This window comes from Microcebus murinus, chromosome 3 (genome assembly GCF_040939455.1).
Source record: "Microcebus murinus isolate Inina chromosome 3, M.murinus_Inina_mat1.0, whole genome shotgun sequence".
In the NCBI taxonomy this organism is placed as follows: Eukaryota; Metazoa; Chordata; class Mammalia; order Primates; family Cheirogaleidae; genus Microcebus; species Microcebus murinus.
This window is the reverse complement of record NC_134106.1, coordinates 53,632,215-53,651,516: the sequence shown is the minus strand read 5'-3', so window position 1 is coordinate 53,651,516 and position 19,302 is coordinate 53,632,215. Positions and strand designations below refer to the sequence as shown.

Here is a 19,302-nt window from a genome sequence, read left to right as displayed (position 1 = left end):
GCAAGCTGGCGCCCACAGAAGGATCAGCGACATCAGCCCAAGAAGCATACCTGCACTGCCTCCAGGGCTCATGCCCATGAAAAGAGCAAGAAAAACAATCCCTTCAGCCATCCACAGGCCGTCCCCTGGAAGAGCAATAGCTCCATCAGCACGTGCCACTTCAAACACAAGAAAGAAACGAGGAACTGCAGATCCCGATAGAAACACTGTATTCATTTTTGAGGACTGTGCTAAGTTTTAAGGCAAGTGTCACACATTCAAAACAGTCCAACATGGATAGTATTAACGACAACATGTTAGAAAGAGAATAGCAGAGGAGACGTTTCAAAACAATGAAAAGTGAGATTTTCCCCAGTCGGTTGCTGCTGGTCTGCTGACTCCTCTGTGTACTGAAAACCAGGGAGAGACAGGGCACCTTCTCTCCCCTCTTCTTGCCTCCCATGAAGGGTGATCTGACTGTCACACAGAAGCACCCGTCTCCAGACTGCGGCACTCTTCCTACTGCAGGGCCAGGCCAGGCTATGGGGAGGTCAGAGAAGAGTCTTACTGTCCAGCTCTACTTTCTACACTTTGTGAAATTCATCTTTAGCACTGGGAAAATGAAGATACCAAAGACATACAACTTGTAGTTAAATTCACCTCTATCCAAACTCAAACTTGCTTGGATTGGAGCTGAAACTATACACACACACAACACACATGTATGTGTGTACAGATACACACATGTATTTTGTGTGTATATATTTAAAGATATACATATGTGTGTTTATGTATACATACACATGTATATGGAAAAAGAAAAAATATTTATTGAAGTCTGAAAAATAGTGAATGTTCATTTGCAGTTTGGACTCAAACAATGTGATTGTTTCCCCTTTGAGAAGGGTATTAGCAACAAGCTCCAGCCAGAGGGTGAGAGTTTCCAGGCACCTTTGCTCATTCCTGGTCACTCCTGGCTTCACAGGAGACTAGAGTGGCTGAGCTGGTTTAAGGAGAGCTGGGCCTTCCCACTGGCTGGGTCATCTCTGTGCCCCGGGGCTCTTCCCACCCTTCCTTCCAGGCACGTGCCCCCGGTTTTAAAATGAGGGGTGCTTGATTGTCTCCGTCCCATCCACCCAGGCTCCTCACGATGGTGCACACATAGCAAAGGTGTGTACCCTGTTTGTAGGGCCCACGATAACAGGGAAAGCGAAGGAATGCACGAGGCCGAACATCGAAGACGTTATGGCCTGTTGTGGGGTGGCAGAAACAGTGCCTGAGTCTGGGAGTCACAGTGACGTCAGGTACCTGGAAATGTGGTAGACGGTGGGGTAGCTAATTCATTAAAACTTGAAGGACGCCAGGAAGAGGCTACACTTGATGATATCGAGTAACTACAAAGAGAACAAATGGCATGATAAAAGTTCCAATGCACAAAGACAACGAAGCCCTGCTCACAAGCGCCATCTTCACCAGGAGGCCTCCGTGGAGAAAGCTGTCACTTGGGTAATAGAAAAGTACACGGTGTCAGCACTGAGTACCTAAGGAGCGAAATGGTTGTTTTTCACAGATTTACAGAGTTTGCCTCACCAACCCCCCCTGAGGTAGGTAAGAGGCAGATGACGTTAGTCCCATTTCACAAATTGAGTAAAGTGAGGCCCAAGACCTGCTACAGGTCACACCACGGACACGCGCCAACAGCTACAGTCAGACAGCAGGCTCTTAGGTCCTCCCTCTTGCTGGCAACACTCTGTCTTCGCTACGAAAGCCCCTCACCTGGATTAGAAATGAGTCAGCAGGTAACTGGAGGAACGTGGACTGTTGTGCAGATCATTTTAGACTTTGATGTACCGGCAAGAAAGGGATCTAGCTGTGGAAGTCAGCCAAAGCCTGGGAACCCGGGAATGGGGTTACTCTATCCCAATTAGTACATGGGTTTATTGGGGGGGGGTTGTTTTGTTTTTGCTGCAACACAGCATTTCAGGAAATTAAAATAATAGATTGATAAACCAACAAGGGTCCTGGATGTGATGACTGCATCACGCCTCTCCAGAGGAGGAGGCCCTGCTTTGGCCTGTTGCCAAATCAGGTGACTGGAGCTGAAGCTGCAGTGTTGTCAGAGGCCCAGGCCCTGGAAGCAGAAAAGTGCCCCAGGGCTGGGATGGAAACAAGGACATTTGTGTGTGTGCCTCTGTCCTAACTAGGGCTCACACACACACACACACACACACACACACACCACAGGCTGCACTCTCTCCTTTGTTTGACCTCAGAATTTACATTGATTACTTAAGGCCACTGACCAGAGCCCCCAGCAGTGCAAATGCCTACCCGGAATATTTCTAACTTGTCACTGTGCCACGCCTCTGGTCCCCCAGCATCCCGTGAAGCTCACGAACCTAGCTGTAGCACAGACTCTTTAAAAACCTGAGTCTCAGCTCAGCAAATTCCAGCCACAGCTAAGAATTTGGGAATTTTTCTAATCACTACAACTCAAGGCAATACAACAGACGGACTGTAAACCCCCCTGGCTTGCCCAGAAAGCACCCGCTGCAGAGCTGACCGGGCAGTGAAGAATACACCTGCATTTTTTCCAAGCTTTACCCAGGACCCCAAAAGCCTGTTATTTCCCAAGCCTGGCAGCTCAAGGGGTGTTGCCAAGCAGAGCCCTGCTGTACACACAGTTGCACCTGTGTGTGGGTCCAGCCAATGTCAGAGTGTCCTGGTCCTCGGTAACCAGTTCCCACTGGGGAGTCAGTGTAAGCTGAGAGGTCATCCTCAGACCGGTGATGGGCAAAGCATTGCTCGGGAGGCTGAAAGTCAGCGAGGGCAGTGCCCCGTGTCCATGTCCTGCGGCTGTGCTACCAGGGTGGGGCGCCACTGCTGGCAGGCGAGCCCAGAGCTCAGACCCGTCACAGAACTGACTCCTTGGATTCCAGTTCTGGGGCGCTGGCTGAAGGGACAACGGGGTTCTGGTGTGCCATCAAGGGTGACGTCTCCTCCTCAGACTTGTAGTTAGGGATGGCTTCCACTTTCACTTCACTCAGTTCCTGCTCCCCTTTCCTCATCGCCTTCTGATTCAGGTGGTGAAGAATGCCTGCGCCCAGGGCGTCCCCTTCCACATTCACCACCGTGGTGGTCCGGTCCCTGGTGAGGAAAGAAGGCAGGTGTCACATCCAGCACGGCTGGGGGCTGCCCTGTCGTGGGCAGTAGGGACACCATGGAAAGGTTGGGACTGGGCACACTTCCTAGGGTATAAGGCTTTACTTTAAATTGATTTTCTTTGAATGTCTTTTATTCTTATAAAAGCCTAGACCCTCACTGTAGAAAACTTGGACAAAAGAGAAGTATAAAGAACCCATACTAAGTGAAGTATCTCAAGAATGGAAAACCCAGCACCACATGTACTCACCAGCAAATTGGTATTAACGGATCAACACCTCAGTGGACATATAGGAGCAACATTTATCAGGTGTCGGGAGGATGGGATGGGTGTATACAACCACAACGAGAAAGATGTGCAATGTTTGGGGGATGGACACGCTTGAAGGGGCGAGGGGTGCATGGGCAATATATGTAACCTTAACACTTGTACTCCCATAATATGCTAAAATAAAAATAAAAAAAATAAATAAATAAGTAAAATAAAAAAAAAAGAAGCAACAAGTCACTCACCCATAGTCCACAACTCTGAGTGAATCAGCATTAACATTTGATTTGTTCTGCATGTATTTTATATGTAATAGATGCCATCACATAAAACTTACATATATTGGGATAAGAGCGTAGATACGGTTTTGTGTCTAGTTTTTCTTCCCCTCAGTATTACATTTCCCTTGTTTTGCTCATTTCAACACTGCTTCACTACTGGACATTAATCTTCATGTGCATTCCATGGCTGTCGACAACCACCACCTCACAGAAAATAGCACTGTCCTTTCTAGAAGCTTACTGGTCTTGCTATAGATTAGCCCAATAGCCACCCCCTGTCCCTGGAGCTCAGAGAAAGTGTCACACCCATTGTGAATCGAGGGGAAAACACGTGGTCTTCCCCAAGGGCAGTGGGGAGCTAGCTGTGGAATCAGAGGCCACGGGTGGCCGCAGGGTCTTCAGCTCTGTACTGGGCAGCCAGCTTGGTGCCCTATTTCCCTATTCTTGGCCAAGTACCTTTTGGTGTCTCTTCTCCATGTACAGGAGGCAGCTGGGTGAGCAAGGAGACAGGGCCGATGTCACGGCTGTGGTCCTTGCCAGCCAGCTCAGGAACTGGCTTCTGGACAGTGCGAGACAGTGCCAGTGTCTGCTGCACACTTACGTCACCCTCATTGCTCTCAGGAGTCCTCAGGATTCTGAGAAGCCCATTTAAGTTGGGAAAACTGCCATCCCCAACCACCAAGGGCAGGTCCGTGAGCCCCATGCCAAGCACTTGTGTTTAGGTCCTCTCGTGCCTGGCTGTGACTACCCCAGCCAGGAGTGTGTTTCTTCACTGATGTTTATCGAATGCTTTACCACGAGCTCGGTATTCTGTGTGCTGTGCCTGTTGCCCGCTCAGGTCCTCTTCACCACAGCCCTGGGGTTGTTTCTATCAGCATTCTCATCTTACAGATGAGCAGACCAAACACAGAACAGTCCACATCATACAACTCCCAGATGGCGAAGCCGGGATTTGAACCCGGGCACCTGGGCTCCAGGGCTCATTTTCTTACCCACATGCTCTACTGTCTCAACATTAGAATCTCGGCTGACCCTCCCTATCAAACAGGTATTATTTACACCTGCCAAAGGTATCACGCAACCCAAGGAATCAATGCCCAGAAACTGTTTTGTGTTTGGAGAAGGCGGTCTGGATCACACCCCTAACTCCTCCCCAGCTGAGCCCGAGCCCACACCACTCACATGAGCATCGTTCATCTTCTCTGCCTTCACAGAAATCACTCCTCGGGCATTTCCAGCCCAGGGACAATCATTCCTGAAGAACCACTGCTCCAACGGCTTATTAATCCTATGCTGCCAACAACTCCATACACCTCTGTGCCCCCAGACCTGCGCTGAAGGCCTTGGCCTTGTATCCTCACTTTGCTGGATGCTGCAGGCAAGTTCTCGGCAATGACATCTCACGGCCATTGGTGGATGTTCATGGGCATTTGACTCTCATGTTGTTTGATTTTTCCTGGCTCCAAAGCTTGCCTTGCCTGCTCAACTGCAGGGCCCTTTACAAGGCAGGGAGTGATTTTCGGTTTGTCTGCATGCCCCAGACCTGGCAGTGTCAAGCTTCTAGGGAACTCAATAGATTTTTTTCTGGTGTCCTTCAGACTTGCTACTTACACAATCCAGTCCACAGCCAGGATCAGAGAGAGGTCATGAGTGGGTAGCCCAATGGCCTCCAGGATAATTGCGATGGTGAGGACCCCCCCAGCTGGCACGCCCGCTGCTCCAACACTGGACGCTGTGGCGGTCACTCTGGGGGACAGGAAAGCAGGGCAGGGATTAACACAGAGCATGGAGTGGGCACAGAGAAAAGCAGACCACGGCATCCACCGTCTGACGTCAGACGGGATCCACCGTCTTCAAGTAACAACTCCCTACTGCTTTTTTTTTTTTTTTACAAACAAAACATTGAGTTGTGGTGAGATTGGTTTTTAAAAGGAAATCACAAGAAAAACCCCAAGTTGTGAGCCAGGAAAGGACAAGGGACTTACAGAATGGTGAAAATCTGCCCTGCGTTCAGCTCCACGTTGTTGAGCTGGGCGATGAACACTGCGGCCACACACTGGAAGATGGCTGCCCCGTCCATGTTCACGGTGGCCCCGATGGGGAGGATGAACCTGCTGATCCTCTTGTCTACACCGTTGTTTTCCTCAATGCACTTCATCATAGACGGAAGGGTTGCTGAGCTAGAAATGGGCAAAACAAACAGCCAGACATGAAAACAGTCCCTCCTGGCCAGGCTAACATGACTCATGTCATCTCTGGAGCAGAGCAATTAGTATCCCTCATTTCTGGCTTTCTTCTCTTGAAATAAGGGAAAAAGCAGAACTGTTTCAAAGTTTCTGTCACAACATGAGCATTTGGCAAATCCCAAAGTATTCAAAGCATGACTCCCTGGATTTACTTGTTATATTATTTACTTGGATTCCCCTGTTCCACATTTCTCAAGACCTACACATTGCCTCTTGGTAAAAAATGTTTCCAAGGACAAAGAACTATGTTCTCTATACGTGCATCTCCTCTCTTGAATGCCCTCCCCTCAAAAAAGTAAAAGGCAAACTATTGGGTTTTTTTCTTTTAGGCCAAGAAGAAGTGGCTCTGCGAGTTTGGAAGGAACAAGGGAGTAAGTAGATAACCGTAAGAACAGCACCTGCTCCCTCCGGCTGGCTCTGCAGGCTCCGCAGAGGTTCGCTGGTGCAGCTGAGAAATAGGCTTGTTCGTTTTAGCCAAGGCCAGGGACACTTCCCTCCCTAATTCTTTTTTACCACTACCTCCCTGTCATATAAATGGCCATCCAGAACAGGAGGCAGTGAGCAGTGGAGAGGCAAACACTACATGTGCTGCCGTCCTTTGAAAGCTTTCTTTAACTTATTTGAAAGACCAGTGTTTTTCTGAAGGATATCCAGTGAGTAACAAGGTGCTGAATTAGATAATCCCACAGTATTGTGGACCTCTAGAGAGCTAAAGCACCATCCCTCACCATGGTGCCTTGGCCTTATTTTCTAATTCACACTTCCAGACAAGGAGAATTGGACATGAGCCATTCTAGAAACTTCTCTGCAGTGTGTTTCCTTGTGTTAGGTGGGCTGTGCCTTTTACTCAGGCAAAGGTCTTCCAAATTAGGGCAGAGACCCAGAGATGATATAGTTAATGATCTGACTGATTGCTGAGGAGCAAGAAGAGGGAGAAATGAATGAAGTAACTTCAACGGATCAGGAGATGAAACAGAAACCCACCCCAGAGGAATACGGAAAGGGCTGGTCATTAAAAAACAATCATATGAGGCTGGACATGGTGGCACACGCCTGTAGTTTCAGCTACTCGGAAGGCTGAGGCAGGAGGACTGCTTGAGCCCAGGAGTTGGAGACCAGCCTGGGCAACATAGCAAGACTCCTGTCTCTGAAAAAAGGAAAGAAAAAAAAAAGAGAGAGAGAGAGACCAATTTAGAGTTTTCAAGGAATTAAAATATGTTGGGATGCTGACTGTGTATCTACCACTGGGCCCACCTGGTTCCATATCAATATGGTTGGAGCAGCTAATGGCACCCAAAACCCACTCACCTGGAACAGGTAGCAAATGCAGTTGCAAATGGTGTGAGGAGGCCCAGGAGGAATCTGAATGGGTTTTTTCGTGTGAGAACAAAATAAACAAGTGGCAGAACAATTCCTCCATGAATAACGTGGCCCAATATAGATGCAAAGATATATTTCCCCAGGCTGGTCACCAGCACAACGATGTCCTTCATTTCCACAATCTTGCTTCCAACCAGGAACATGATGCCCACAGGTACGTACCTAGGGCATAAGCACAGGACACTCGTCAGTGAGGGTGAAGAGGTTGAGGTCGGGAGATGCAAGCCCTTTCTGAAGCAGAATGCAGGGATTTTGAACGAGGCCACCTTCATCTCTCCCTAGGATGACCCTGAGAAACCATCCCCATTTCACAGGCCGTGAGACTGAGTAAAACGAAGATGATCACTCACCATGGGTAACAGAGTCAGGACCAGAATCCAGACTTCTTTCCCCTTGGATACAGTATGTTCTTAACAGGTGGATGCTGCCAACCACATGGACTCCCAGGTGGAAAGGCAAGGCACTCAAGATCAAAGCCTCTGGGACTGTGAGCTTGACTTTTGGCTTTGCTCAGGCTTGTTCTGAGAACTTAGAAACACAAAAGACTAGTACCTATTTCACAGAATTGCAGTGATACAAAATGGAGCCAAAGCTGAGACTTTGGTGAAGTTTTAAATTCTTTGTGGTTTGGAAAACATGATCTCGTGGGAAAAAGTCACTAACAATGACACTCTGGGAACACTCCTGGCGCGTGAAGATTTTTTTAAAGGCAGGCTGGGAAGGAATGAATCGTGGGAGCTACAAAGAACAAAAGTCAGCTGTTTTGAATTTAATATAAATTCAGGAAGAATTTTATAACCATTGACTTTATTTGTAAATTTTAATTACATAGGCAATAATGTCATATAGTTCAAACTTCCAGGGGTACAAAAGGGTGAATAGTGTGAAGTCTCCCTCTCACCTCTGTCCCCCAACTCCCAGTTTTTCCCTCCCTGGAGACAGCCAACGTCATTGGTTTCTTGGGTTTTATTTCTAGAGATATTCTAAGCAGTACTAACAATTTTAAATCCCATAGTAATACATGAATACATTCTCCTTTCAAAAAATTAAAATATTACAGATTAGACCAAAATCCTTTTAGGCACCATCCTCAAGCCAAGGCCCTCCTCAGTTAACCACTCCTACTTTCTAAGTATTTAGATATGTAGGTATGTATTTAAATCTGTGTGTTTATTTCTCACACTATATTATGTCTTTGAGATATTTTCATATCAATACATAGAAATCTACCCTATATACCCTAAAATATACATAACATACAATTTATCATTTTAACCATTTCAAGTGTGTAGTTCAATGGCATTAAGTACATTCACATTGTTGTGTAACTGTTATCACCATGCAGTGCCAGAACTTTTCCATCGTCCCAAACTGAAACTCTGTACTCATTAAACAATAACCTCCCAGTTCCCTTCCCCCCAGCTCCTGGTAACCACCATCCTACTTTTTGTCTCAATGAATTTGACTATTCTAGGTACACAAAAGTAAAATCATACAGTATTTGTCCTTTTGTGTCTGGGTTATTTCACTTAGGATAATGTCTTCAAGGTTCATCCACATTGTAGCATGTTGTCAGAAGTGCTTTCCCTTTTAAGGCTGAATAATATTCCATTGTATGCACATATTACATTTTTTAAATCTATTCATCCACTGATAGATACTTGGACACTTTTACCTCATTATTTTTAAATAATTATCTTCAGAATAGAAATATCTTAGGTTATTTTGTCATTGTCCTGCTGGTGGATATTTAAATTGTTTCCATCATTACAAACAACACTGCAAACTGCCTCTGTGCCCACATGCTTGTGTTCTCTAGGTAGGGATGCCAAGCAGTGCACCTGCTGAGTTACGGCGTATGCACACTTTAAATTGTTCTCCAAAGTGAATGTTCAAATCACATTGCCACCAGCAGTCCAGGAGAATAATCCTCCCTCTGTACCAGTGGTTCTCATCCAGGGTTGATTTTGCCCCCAGCAGACATTGGCAACATCTGGAAGACATCTTTAATTGTCACAACTTTAGGGGAACACTACTACTGGCATCTATTAGGTGGAAACCACGATGCTGCTAAATATCCCACAGTGCACAAGACAGCCGTCCACGACAAAAATTGATCAGCCCCAATGTCAAAAGTGCCTTGCCTTTATCAATGCCTGATAAAACTAAATTCTCATTTCCCCAATTTCTAATGAGTTTGGGTATCCCTTAAAATGTTTACTGTTCATTCAGGTTTTCTCTTCTCTGAATTGCCTGCTCATACACTTTGTCCATTTTCTAATAGTTTATTCAGTCTTTTTTCTTTTTCAGTAATCAGAAAAAGTCTTTATTTCTATGTATATAGTATGTAAATATATATATATATGAATTTTTTTCAGTAAGTATATATATATATATATATATATTTTTTTTTTTAGAGACAGAGTCTCACTGTGTTGCCCAGGCTAGAGTGCCGTGGTGTCAGCCTAGCTCACAGCAACCTCAAACTCCTGGGCTCAAGCGATCCTCCTGCCTCAGCCTCCCGAGTAGCTGGGACTACAGGCATGCACCACGATGTACGGCTAATTTTTTCTATATATATTTTAGTTGTCCAGCTAATTTCTTTCTAATTTTTTTAGTAGAGATGCTCTTGCTCTTGCTTTTTTAGTACAGATGCTCTTGCTCTTGCTCAGGATGGTCTTAAACTCCTGACCTTGAGCTATCCACCCGCCTCGGCCTCCCAGAGTGCTAGATTATAGATGTGAGCCCCTGTGCCTGGCCTCAGTAACTGTCTTGATTTTTAGCTTTGTTCAAAGTATCCTTTGTATGTAGACTTCTTATATTTTGATGTGGCCAAATTTAGCAGGTTTTGATGGCTTTTGCTTTTTATCATCATTTTTTACTTTTTAATTTTTTTTGAGACAGAGTCTCAATATGTCACCCAGGCTAGAGTGCCGTTTTGTCAGCCTACCTCATGGCAACCTTATACTCCTGGGCTCAAGCGATCCTTCTGCCTCAGTCTCCCAAGCAACTGGGACTATAGGTGTGAGCCACGACACCCGGCTAATTTTTCTATTTTTAGTAGAGATGGGGTCTTGCCCTTGCTCAGGCTGGTCTCAAACTCCTAAGCTCAAACGATCCTCCTGCCTCAGCCTCCCAGAGTGCTAGGATTACAGGTGTGAGACACTGAGCCTGGCCTGAGTTTTGCTTTTTATATCTTGTTTAGGAAAACTTTCCCTGCCCCTATATTTTCTTCTGATACTTTTACAGGATTCCCCTTTTTCTTTTTTTCTTGCTTTCTCCTGGTTAGTTTAATCCAGGAGTTAGCAGTGTGGATTTTTGCAAATAAAGTTTTGGAACACAGCCACACTCATCCATGTTCAGATTGCTATGGTTGCTTTCCTCCTACAACGGCAGAGTTGGGTAGTCCCAATACAGACCATATGGCTTGCAAAGCTTGTGACCCTGAGTCTAATCAGTCTAGAAGTTATTTCTGTGAATAGTGTAGGGTAGGCAGGTGCTTTGGTTTTGGAGCAGATAATCAGTGAAGGAAAGTAAGCCGAAAGAGCTACTGTTGAAGATTCCTCCCATGCTTGGTTGAGATCCCTTAGCCAGTTAAAGCATTTAAAACACCAATTCTGTGTAACATTAATATGTACTTTCTCCCCCTGCAGTTAGATACACAGCAGGACCTGACTTACCAAATACCTGCCTGCATGACCAGTACATCTAATTGGAGGAACTGTTAAATCAGTTTCTGCATTAAAAACAAATGTCCTAACATGGGAATATCACTTTCTTTTCTTCAAGCTTTAGAAGGATTTTAAACTAAACTAAACTAAAAAAAAAAAAAAAAAAAAAAAAAAAAAGCCAAGAAAAAAACTTGATATCTGACGAAAACCCTTTTTCCTTTCCAAAAAAAAAATCTTTCCCTACAACTACAGTCATACGTAAGTGGCATGCTTGCAATGACAGAGCCAGGCTTTGGAAGTTTTGGGTTAAGTGACAGAAAGACCACTGGTGAAGGCTCTACACTTGGCCTCCCACTCAATTTCAAACCCCCTGAAATCAGTCCAGCTGTCACCCAACTCCATCTGAGAGAGAAAAGTTCAGGGATCTTTAAGGGTTGAAAATAAGAAAAATGCTTCATGCATGAAAGACGAAAGGCCAAACTAGTTTTTTTTTTTTTTTGAGACAGAGTCTTACTCTGTTGCCCGGGCTAGAGTGCCGTGGCATCAGCCTAGCTCACAGCAACTTCAAACTCCTGGGCTCAAGTGATCCTCTTGCCTCAGCCTCCCTAGTAGCCGGGGCTACAGGCATGCGCCACCATGCCCGGCTAATTTTTTCTATATATCTTTAGATGGCCAATTAATTTATTTCTATTTATAGTAGAGACGGGGTCTCGCTCTTGTTCAGGCTGGTTTCAAACTCCTGACCTTGAGCGATCTGCCCGCCTCAGCCTCCCAGAGTGCTAGGATTACAGGCGTGAGCCACCGCACCTGGCTGACAAACTAGTTTTTAACAACCATTGAGTAGAAGCTGAAACCCACAGGAGTCTGCTTTGGGTAAAACAGCAGGATAAAGCTATAAGGGACTGCTACTGGAATTGATGAGATTTCTGAGAAGCTGCTTTGAGGGAGCTGGTCAGATTTTTACTTTTTAGCCAGGAATCAATCGAATGGTTTTTACTGAACAATCATCCTTTCATTGATTTTACATAAAGAAACATCTACGAATTAAAAGCCTACTACAAGAAGACCATTCCATGTTCCTATATGTATAGGGTAAGATGGACTTGTCCTCCATGCTGTGAAATAGTAAGTGAAGGGTCCCTCTGAAGCTTGAGTCTATCATTTTGAGATAAGTGAGCCTTATTTTATGTAGCAGATACCAAACTGATGGAATTCATTGCCCCACAAGATGACACAAGGACATCCCATATGACACAGGCTGGTGGTAGGAACTCATAAATTGATCACAGTGATAGAACCACCAGGGGGTCAGTGTAGGCACTAAGGATGTGACTGGAAACCGTGCATGCCTGATTCTCTGAGGTCCTGGACAAGAGGAGAAACCGTCTCCACTTCCATCCCCTACCAAGACTGGCCGTGGTGCGTCAACCTCATACACAGCACTGGGCCAGGTGGCCCACAGGGGCGACCTAGGACGGCAAAGTTGGGTTCTTTTCTGGACGGTAGGAGAAATGAGAAGGAGAGTAGATGGCAGGGCAGCACTCACCACATAATCCACGACACAAGCACCATTGTCGCCTCGTTGAATGCGTTGAAGAAACGGATGAGATCTTCCCCTTCAGAGCCTAGCTTCTTTAGGGCCACTCCTAACACCAGCGCAAAAAGGACCAATCCTAAAATGTTCATCCCTTCGATCTCGGTGCTAATGGGGACCTGCAGGGTCAGAGGGGATAGAATAGGCCAAGTTTACAACAGATCGGTGATTATTAAAGACGTATTTGCTTGGCATTTCCACCGGACTGAAACACTGTGGCAAGAATGAGAGGAGGCTTATATTTTCTTTAACTTACAGCGATTTCACAAATAAAAGGGCAGGAAACTTAAGGGAAGATGGAGTCTGAGGATATGGAGAGTCAACAAGGAAAACTTTCACCTAGTTGTTAACTCTGAAAGCTGTTCGAAAATGGCACAGGTTAAAATGAACAGTAGTGAGCTCCCTGTCACTGGATATATTCAAGTAGGGATTGGACAACTACTTCAAAGGGTTGCTTTTAAAAGAGGAGCTGGTTGGTAAAAAGTTCCTTCAGAGCATAAATCATGATTGCAACGTTGTCTCCTAAATGTCAACCAATTTTTTTGTTGTTTGGCCCATAAAGTCACCTCCTAGCTGACAAACTTCACAAAAGACTTTCAGGATCAACACAGACTTTTTCAGAATACTCTTTCCTAAAAATCTCTGACTTGAAATATATAGGTACAGTCTATTTTTTATTTTTCCCAGCAATGCTGAATCTCACTGCTGCAAGCATGTATTAGACAAATATTTTATCCCATCAAAACATGTTATGAAATTCCAAACATGAAACATACATCAGCATGGTAAAAACAGAAAGAGCATTTTTACCATAGATCTGAGTTCTAGACCTGGCACTGGGATTAACTAACTTCTCTGAGCTTCAGGTTTTTCACCTGTAAGAGGAAATGAATTGGACTAAATTAGTAGCTTTCAACTTTTTTTTTTTTTTAAGTAGAACTTTTCCTTCAATCAAAGAAAGGCTGGCAGAACTCAGAGCCCCTCAGCCCTGGGGGTAGCGAAGGGTGTGTGGGGTGGAAAGAGGCCAGAAGTGCTTCCTCCTTCCCAGGACTGCCCTGTAGCACAGCATGGAAATCACTGTACCGAGTAATCCTCGAGGTCTCCTGTCTCTTGTAGCTTGATCATGAAGGCTGGAACCTAGCTCAGTATCTGGCAAACAACAGGTACTCAAAATCGCCACAAATTTCTTTTTAAAGTCTTTTAGAAAAATCTTTTCTAATTTCCAAATTACTTAGGCAACACCTAGGTAGCAGGTATGATTCACATGAAATGTACTAAGATCCATGAATTCATGTATATCATAAAAACTACCCTTCTCATTTCCTTCCAACTTTTCATCATGAAAAATTTGAAATATAACAGAAAAATTGAAATATAGAACAATGATCACCATATGTGGCGGTTTTGTTTCTATTGATATATATTACTTATAGAGGAGTTACTTAATAGTAATTAAGGGGCATCAGCTTCAGAGCCTTTCACTACTTCCTAGCTGTGTAAGTTTAGGTAAGTTACTTAACCCCTCTGTGCCTCAATTTCCCCATCTATAAATTAGAGTTAATAACAGTGGCTAATATTAATATATAAAGTTGTTATAAAGATTAAATATGTTATTATATGTAAAGGACTTAGACTGCGTCTGGCAAATGACAACAAGAATTAGCCATTGTTATATTAATGGAATGTTTTGTTGGAGATCATTCTAGGCTCACTCTATCTGGAGTGTATTTTTACAGTGTTACAGTAATCCCAAAGACAGTAAGACTTCTGAATATCACTATTCTCTCCTAGGACTTGACCTATTGCAGCTGGGTGCAGTGGGTAGCTGAAAGAGCTGGGAGAGGGAGAAGACTTTAGTGCTTGCTCTACTACTTAGTCTGCAAAAGGACTCGAGAAGTCAAAAAATACTAGGATTCTACAACTTGGTATTGATCTTGGGGCTGTCAACTCCACTTTTTGTCCATGTCCTGAGTCCTTACTGGAATTAAGGACCAAGATTTATTCAACCAGAGAATTCAACTACTAATCAAAAGTTGGTTTTAGTAGGCCTGTAATGCCAAGGTGTGGCGTTCAAGGTCAGTCGATTCCAGATAAGGAACTGACTCTCTGACTTGAGGGCAATGGCAATAATTTTTCCAATGAAATGACTCTCTTTCTGTAGAGACAGGTGCTGGCAGGTGGGTTTAGAGCAAGATGTGCTAAACTGCAACACACCTGGCACTGGGTGGGGCTAGGGGACTACAGGCACAGCCAGAGCTGCATCCTGAGCTGTGCCTCTTGCTGCTGCACCTTAGCATATTCTGTTCCCTCTGCCTAAATCACTCTTGCCCCAGGTCTCCCCACAGCTCCTCCTTCACCTTATCAAAGGCCTCCATGACCACCTGCTAAAACAGCACCCATCACCATTACCTAACACACACACACACACACACACACACACACACACACTTTCTCTGTGTACTTGCCCTGCTTTGATTTTCTTCCTAGTGCCTATCACCAGCTAACATACTTATTCATTATACGGTTCCCTCTACTAGGTGAACTCTGTAAGACAGGGCTTTGTCTATAGAGATGTATCGAACACTACTATAGTCCAGCACCTAGGAAGGACACTTAGCAGTGGCCAAATAAATCACTTTTTAATGAATGTATGATTCAATTAAAGCCTAGGAGGTATATATCCAGAGCAGATTATCACATGGGATCAAAGTAGGCATGGAAAATAGAGCCACGGTTCAGAGCTGGAGCTTTTCTAGGTGTCTTGGGCTTCTGGGTCTCTGACTTCTCACTCTGTCACCAACATCTCATCCTTGGGGACAACGACCTCTGCTGTTATGCCTTCACGCAATCTTATAGCCACAGGGTTTATGAAAGCCTGGAACCAGCAAGGACACACTGCTCCTCTCTTTCTTAAAGCCCCACTCCTTGCGTTCCTGGGTTAACCTTACAGTGGGAGCAAGGCTATGTCAGCTGAGGCAGATGCTCACAGGTCACTGGCATTTCCAGCGGGGAAGTCAGAGCAGCCAATAAAGGCCATGGGTGTCAAACTTAAAGTTACTGCAAAGACGATTAGTGTTCTAGGATTTACTCATCATTCTTGGTTTCAAATATTCTTGAGCAACCTTGGAAGACCATCATTTCAAGTAACTTGTAGTGGGGATGATATATCCTAGCTGGTCAGGTTGTCTTAAGGCTCAAATGAGATGACATTAGAGGGCATCTGTGTCATGCAGGTGACATGCAGAGGTGAGCCACTTACCTGGAGAGTGGGCCTAGCTGACACTCGCATCCCAATTAGCCCAGCTGTGGAATCTGGGGCTTGTCAGAAGGGGCCTGGATGGACGTCCAATCACCCCCTCTGGCCAGAGTGTGGGAAGTGGCACATATCTTCTAAAATCAAGGACCACTGATTCAATCAGCATTTGTGAACAGGAGAGATATTATTCCCTAGGGAAGTGTTGGAATATGTGGGGGTAGTTTGGTTGCCAGAACGATTGTGGTGTCTCACTGGGAAACAGTAGTCACCGTGCTAAGAATGCCAAATGTCCTGAAATGTTCAGGTATCCAAGTGCCAACTTTGCTACACTCCCAGGCTTCTGAGCACCCCATCAGATATTCATATGGGGGGGAAATCTGTTTATAATGATCTGATCTAGAGCTAACTCCATTGTACCATTAAATTGTTTTTTTCTGCATAGTTTTAATATTTACTGGATTTTCCAAGAATATTCAGTTAATCTAAACTGAAGGCAGACTTTATTTTGTTCTGAACTTTACCAAATGTTATTTGCCATTTTAGAAAATTGTGTCACCAACAGCCAAGTGCCAATAATAGCCAAGTCACTAGTATAACACATGATGTCAGTCCGTATTGTAGCTGTTGCATTCAGGGTGATTCTATATTCATAAAAAAAATATTTATTAATGATAATATATGTACTATATTATTATTTAATATAATAAAATTAAAAGCATTTGATATAATAATTTATATTTTATATTAATACAATTAATATTAACTGAAGGTAAATAACTAAAGGAGTAAATCTAGCTTGTGTGCTTCAAATAGTCCATTTGAATTCCAAAGTTTTCAACCCAGCTAAGAAGATGACAAATCATGTATGTTCTTTCAATTAAGAAACATTAGTAGCTTTTTACACATTTTTCACAAGTGATCTTATAAAGAGCTTTACCTTTTCCTGGGTTACTTTTCCAGAGCTGGTGTTGTGGGTCACCACTCTATAATTGGTTACATACAATTAATATTAAATATATTTAATAAATTGTTTAATATATTATTATTTAATATATTGATATATTATTTTTGCACTTATTTCAAAATGTGCAAAAAAGAAAGCAAAAAAAAGTGCCAACAATATTTACTTGAATTCTGTCTTACTGCTTTTCAATCCAAATTTATTCATTCTAAGAAAATGCAAATACCTGAAAACTTCATTATGTCTTCCAGTATGGTTGTAGCTTTACATGATGAAATATGGATTATTTTATTATAAATCATTTTTATTTTTCTCTTATGTTGATTTTTTTTAAAAAAGTTATATTTGCAAGGGTAGGTTAAATCACCTGTTGATTACATTCAAGATAGTAGAAGGGGTGTTATAAAATGTTTTATGGGTCCTCCAAGGATCCACGTTGCTATAAGTGCAACGTGGCATTTGGCCATGTTGGTAAATAACTGAAGGAGCAAATGTAGCTTGTGTGCTTCAAATAGTCCATTTGAACTCCAAAGTTTTCAACCTAGCTGAGAAGAAGACACATCATGTATGCTCTTACAATTAAGAAACATTAGTAGCTTTTTACACATTTTTCACAAGTGATCTTATAAAGAGCTTTACCTTTTCCTGGGTTACGTTTCCAGAGCTGGTGTTGTGGGTCACCACTCTATAATCAGTTGCATACTATGATCAAGAGGAAGGAAAACCACTGTTAGTGTGCAAGTGAACACCCACCCAGAGGACTGAGGGCATTGCTGGGCCTCTTGCTACTTCCATCATTATTTACACTAAGTGTTCTGAGCATTCCTCACTTGGTTGGCTTGACAAGGGCCTCTGACAACTGTACAAAAGTTACATTAAAACCAAGGCAGCATGTACTTCAGGAGGCCTCTCTGGATTAGTCAGGGTCCCAAAGAAACAGGGAGAATTTTCTTATGTTCCTTGGGCAATGGTTTAAAGGACAAGGTCTGCACAATTTCAGCTGGTATTTTGTTATTTTAAACAGCCTCATACCTCATATTATTTGAATAATTCTGGTAGTAATTTCATAATGTCCAAATTCACTTTTTAATGTGTCACTTTATTTTCATTCATTTATTTATGCTCTTTGTTCCAGAACTTATTTGAGCATGACTGCTTTTTAGCATCTGTTTCCAACTTGTCTTGAACCTCCACTCTGCAAAGCCAGGGATGTGAGGCAAGGTGGCATTTCCTGGCTGAATCTTTTGGGAGACTTGCTTATCAGAAGTGAGACATTAGGCCGGCACGGTGGCTCACACCTGTAATCCTAGCATTAGGACCCCCAGACTTGAAGGCCTTCTTTGTGCCTGCTTTTGATGAGTTCTGGCTTCTCTCAGCTTTGACTAATCAAGCTCTCCCACAAGGGTGGCAGGGAAATAAACCCTACTCCACTGCCTCAGTGACAGGCACTGAAAGCCCCATAAATCTACTTTTTCCTCCTACCTCACATTATATATACAAGTCCCTCCTGTGCTTATGTGCAGATTTAAAAAAATAAAAACAAAAATGAGAGATTTTAAGTAGAAACAGAAAACTCTTGACTTGTAAAAAGCAATCAGATTAAACCATATAATCTAGACCTTTATATTCCTTGTCTGTGTAAAGAATGGCCACAGGAATGTTACATCATTATTAAAAATTGGGGAAAACTAGAAACAACATGAATATCTATCAACAGGGACTGATAAGAGGAAAATTATGTTATGCTCATAATTTTCTATGCCCATAACATTATGTGGAAGGGTATTTACTGACATGAAAAAATAGAAGCAGTATGTATGGTATGTGTACATACTAAAAATATGTGTATATTTCTTTTAAAAATGTAGTGTATACATGCCCAGAAAAAATACATCTGAAGAAGGTATACCGAAATGTCAATAATGAGTAGCTCTAGGTAGTGATTATGGTAGTTTTTGTTTTCTTACACTTTTTTGTATTTTAATTTTTTTTGCAATGTGATATTACCTCTATAATCAGGGAAAAAAAGTGTATTTTTAAAAATTCCACAATATTTAAGACATCCCCAATATGTGATTTGAGGATATTTCTTAGGTAATGTAAAAACATTTGGGAACCAGTGTGACTTTTTAGAAAGTTTTATTTGTTCATTATTTTTTGTTTGTTGTTTTGTTTTTATTTTTGTTTTTTTGCTCCAGGTACCCATCTATAAAAATTTAGGCCAATATTATCAAGTTTTGCTAACAACATTATCCCTCCCTGTTCCACCTTGCCTAACTCTATAGCAGTAATTTATACATCTCCCACATCAAAGTCTCATATTTTTAGCAAAGGATCAAGACTTACCGTCCGGAAAGCTGCAACCACAAGATTTGAGGGAACCAAGTTTCTGTTGGAAAAAAAAGCATTTTGTCAGTGTTCTTAAAATTGAGTGTGCAAAGTGTCTGCTTCGAGATGTCCACTCTTAACAGCCTAACACGATGTTCTCAGACCCAGCAGATACT

General features: G+C 43.2%; 1 protein-coding gene across 2 annotated transcripts in view; it reads right to left on the bottom strand.

Moving 5' to 3' along the window:
• Positions 1-192: 192 nt before the first annotated feature.
• SLC1A4 (solute carrier family 1 member 4) overlaps positions 193-19,302 on the bottom strand; it is a 31,284-nt gene continuing 12,174 nt past the window's right edge. The window contains exons 2-8 of one of the 2 annotated variants that reach the window (XM_012764933.3): positions 19,145-19,187; positions 17,438-17,500; positions 12,534-12,700; positions 7,245-7,478; positions 5,676-5,870; positions 5,302-5,436; positions 193-3,126 (exon numbers count right to left, since the gene is read on the bottom strand). In XM_012764933.3, the coding sequence (XP_012620387.2) occupies positions 2,892-3,126; positions 5,302-5,436; positions 5,676-5,870; positions 7,245-7,478; positions 12,534-12,700; positions 17,438-17,500; positions 19,145-19,187 (1,072 nt within the window). In that variant the 3' untranslated portion in view covers positions 193-2,891. Of the gene's footprint in view, positions 3,127-5,301; positions 5,437-5,675; positions 5,871-7,244; positions 7,479-12,533; positions 12,701-16,774; positions 16,845-17,437; positions 17,501-19,144; positions 19,188-19,302 lie in introns of those variants that run through there. The other variant, XM_076000831.1, reaches the window with a different exon arrangement.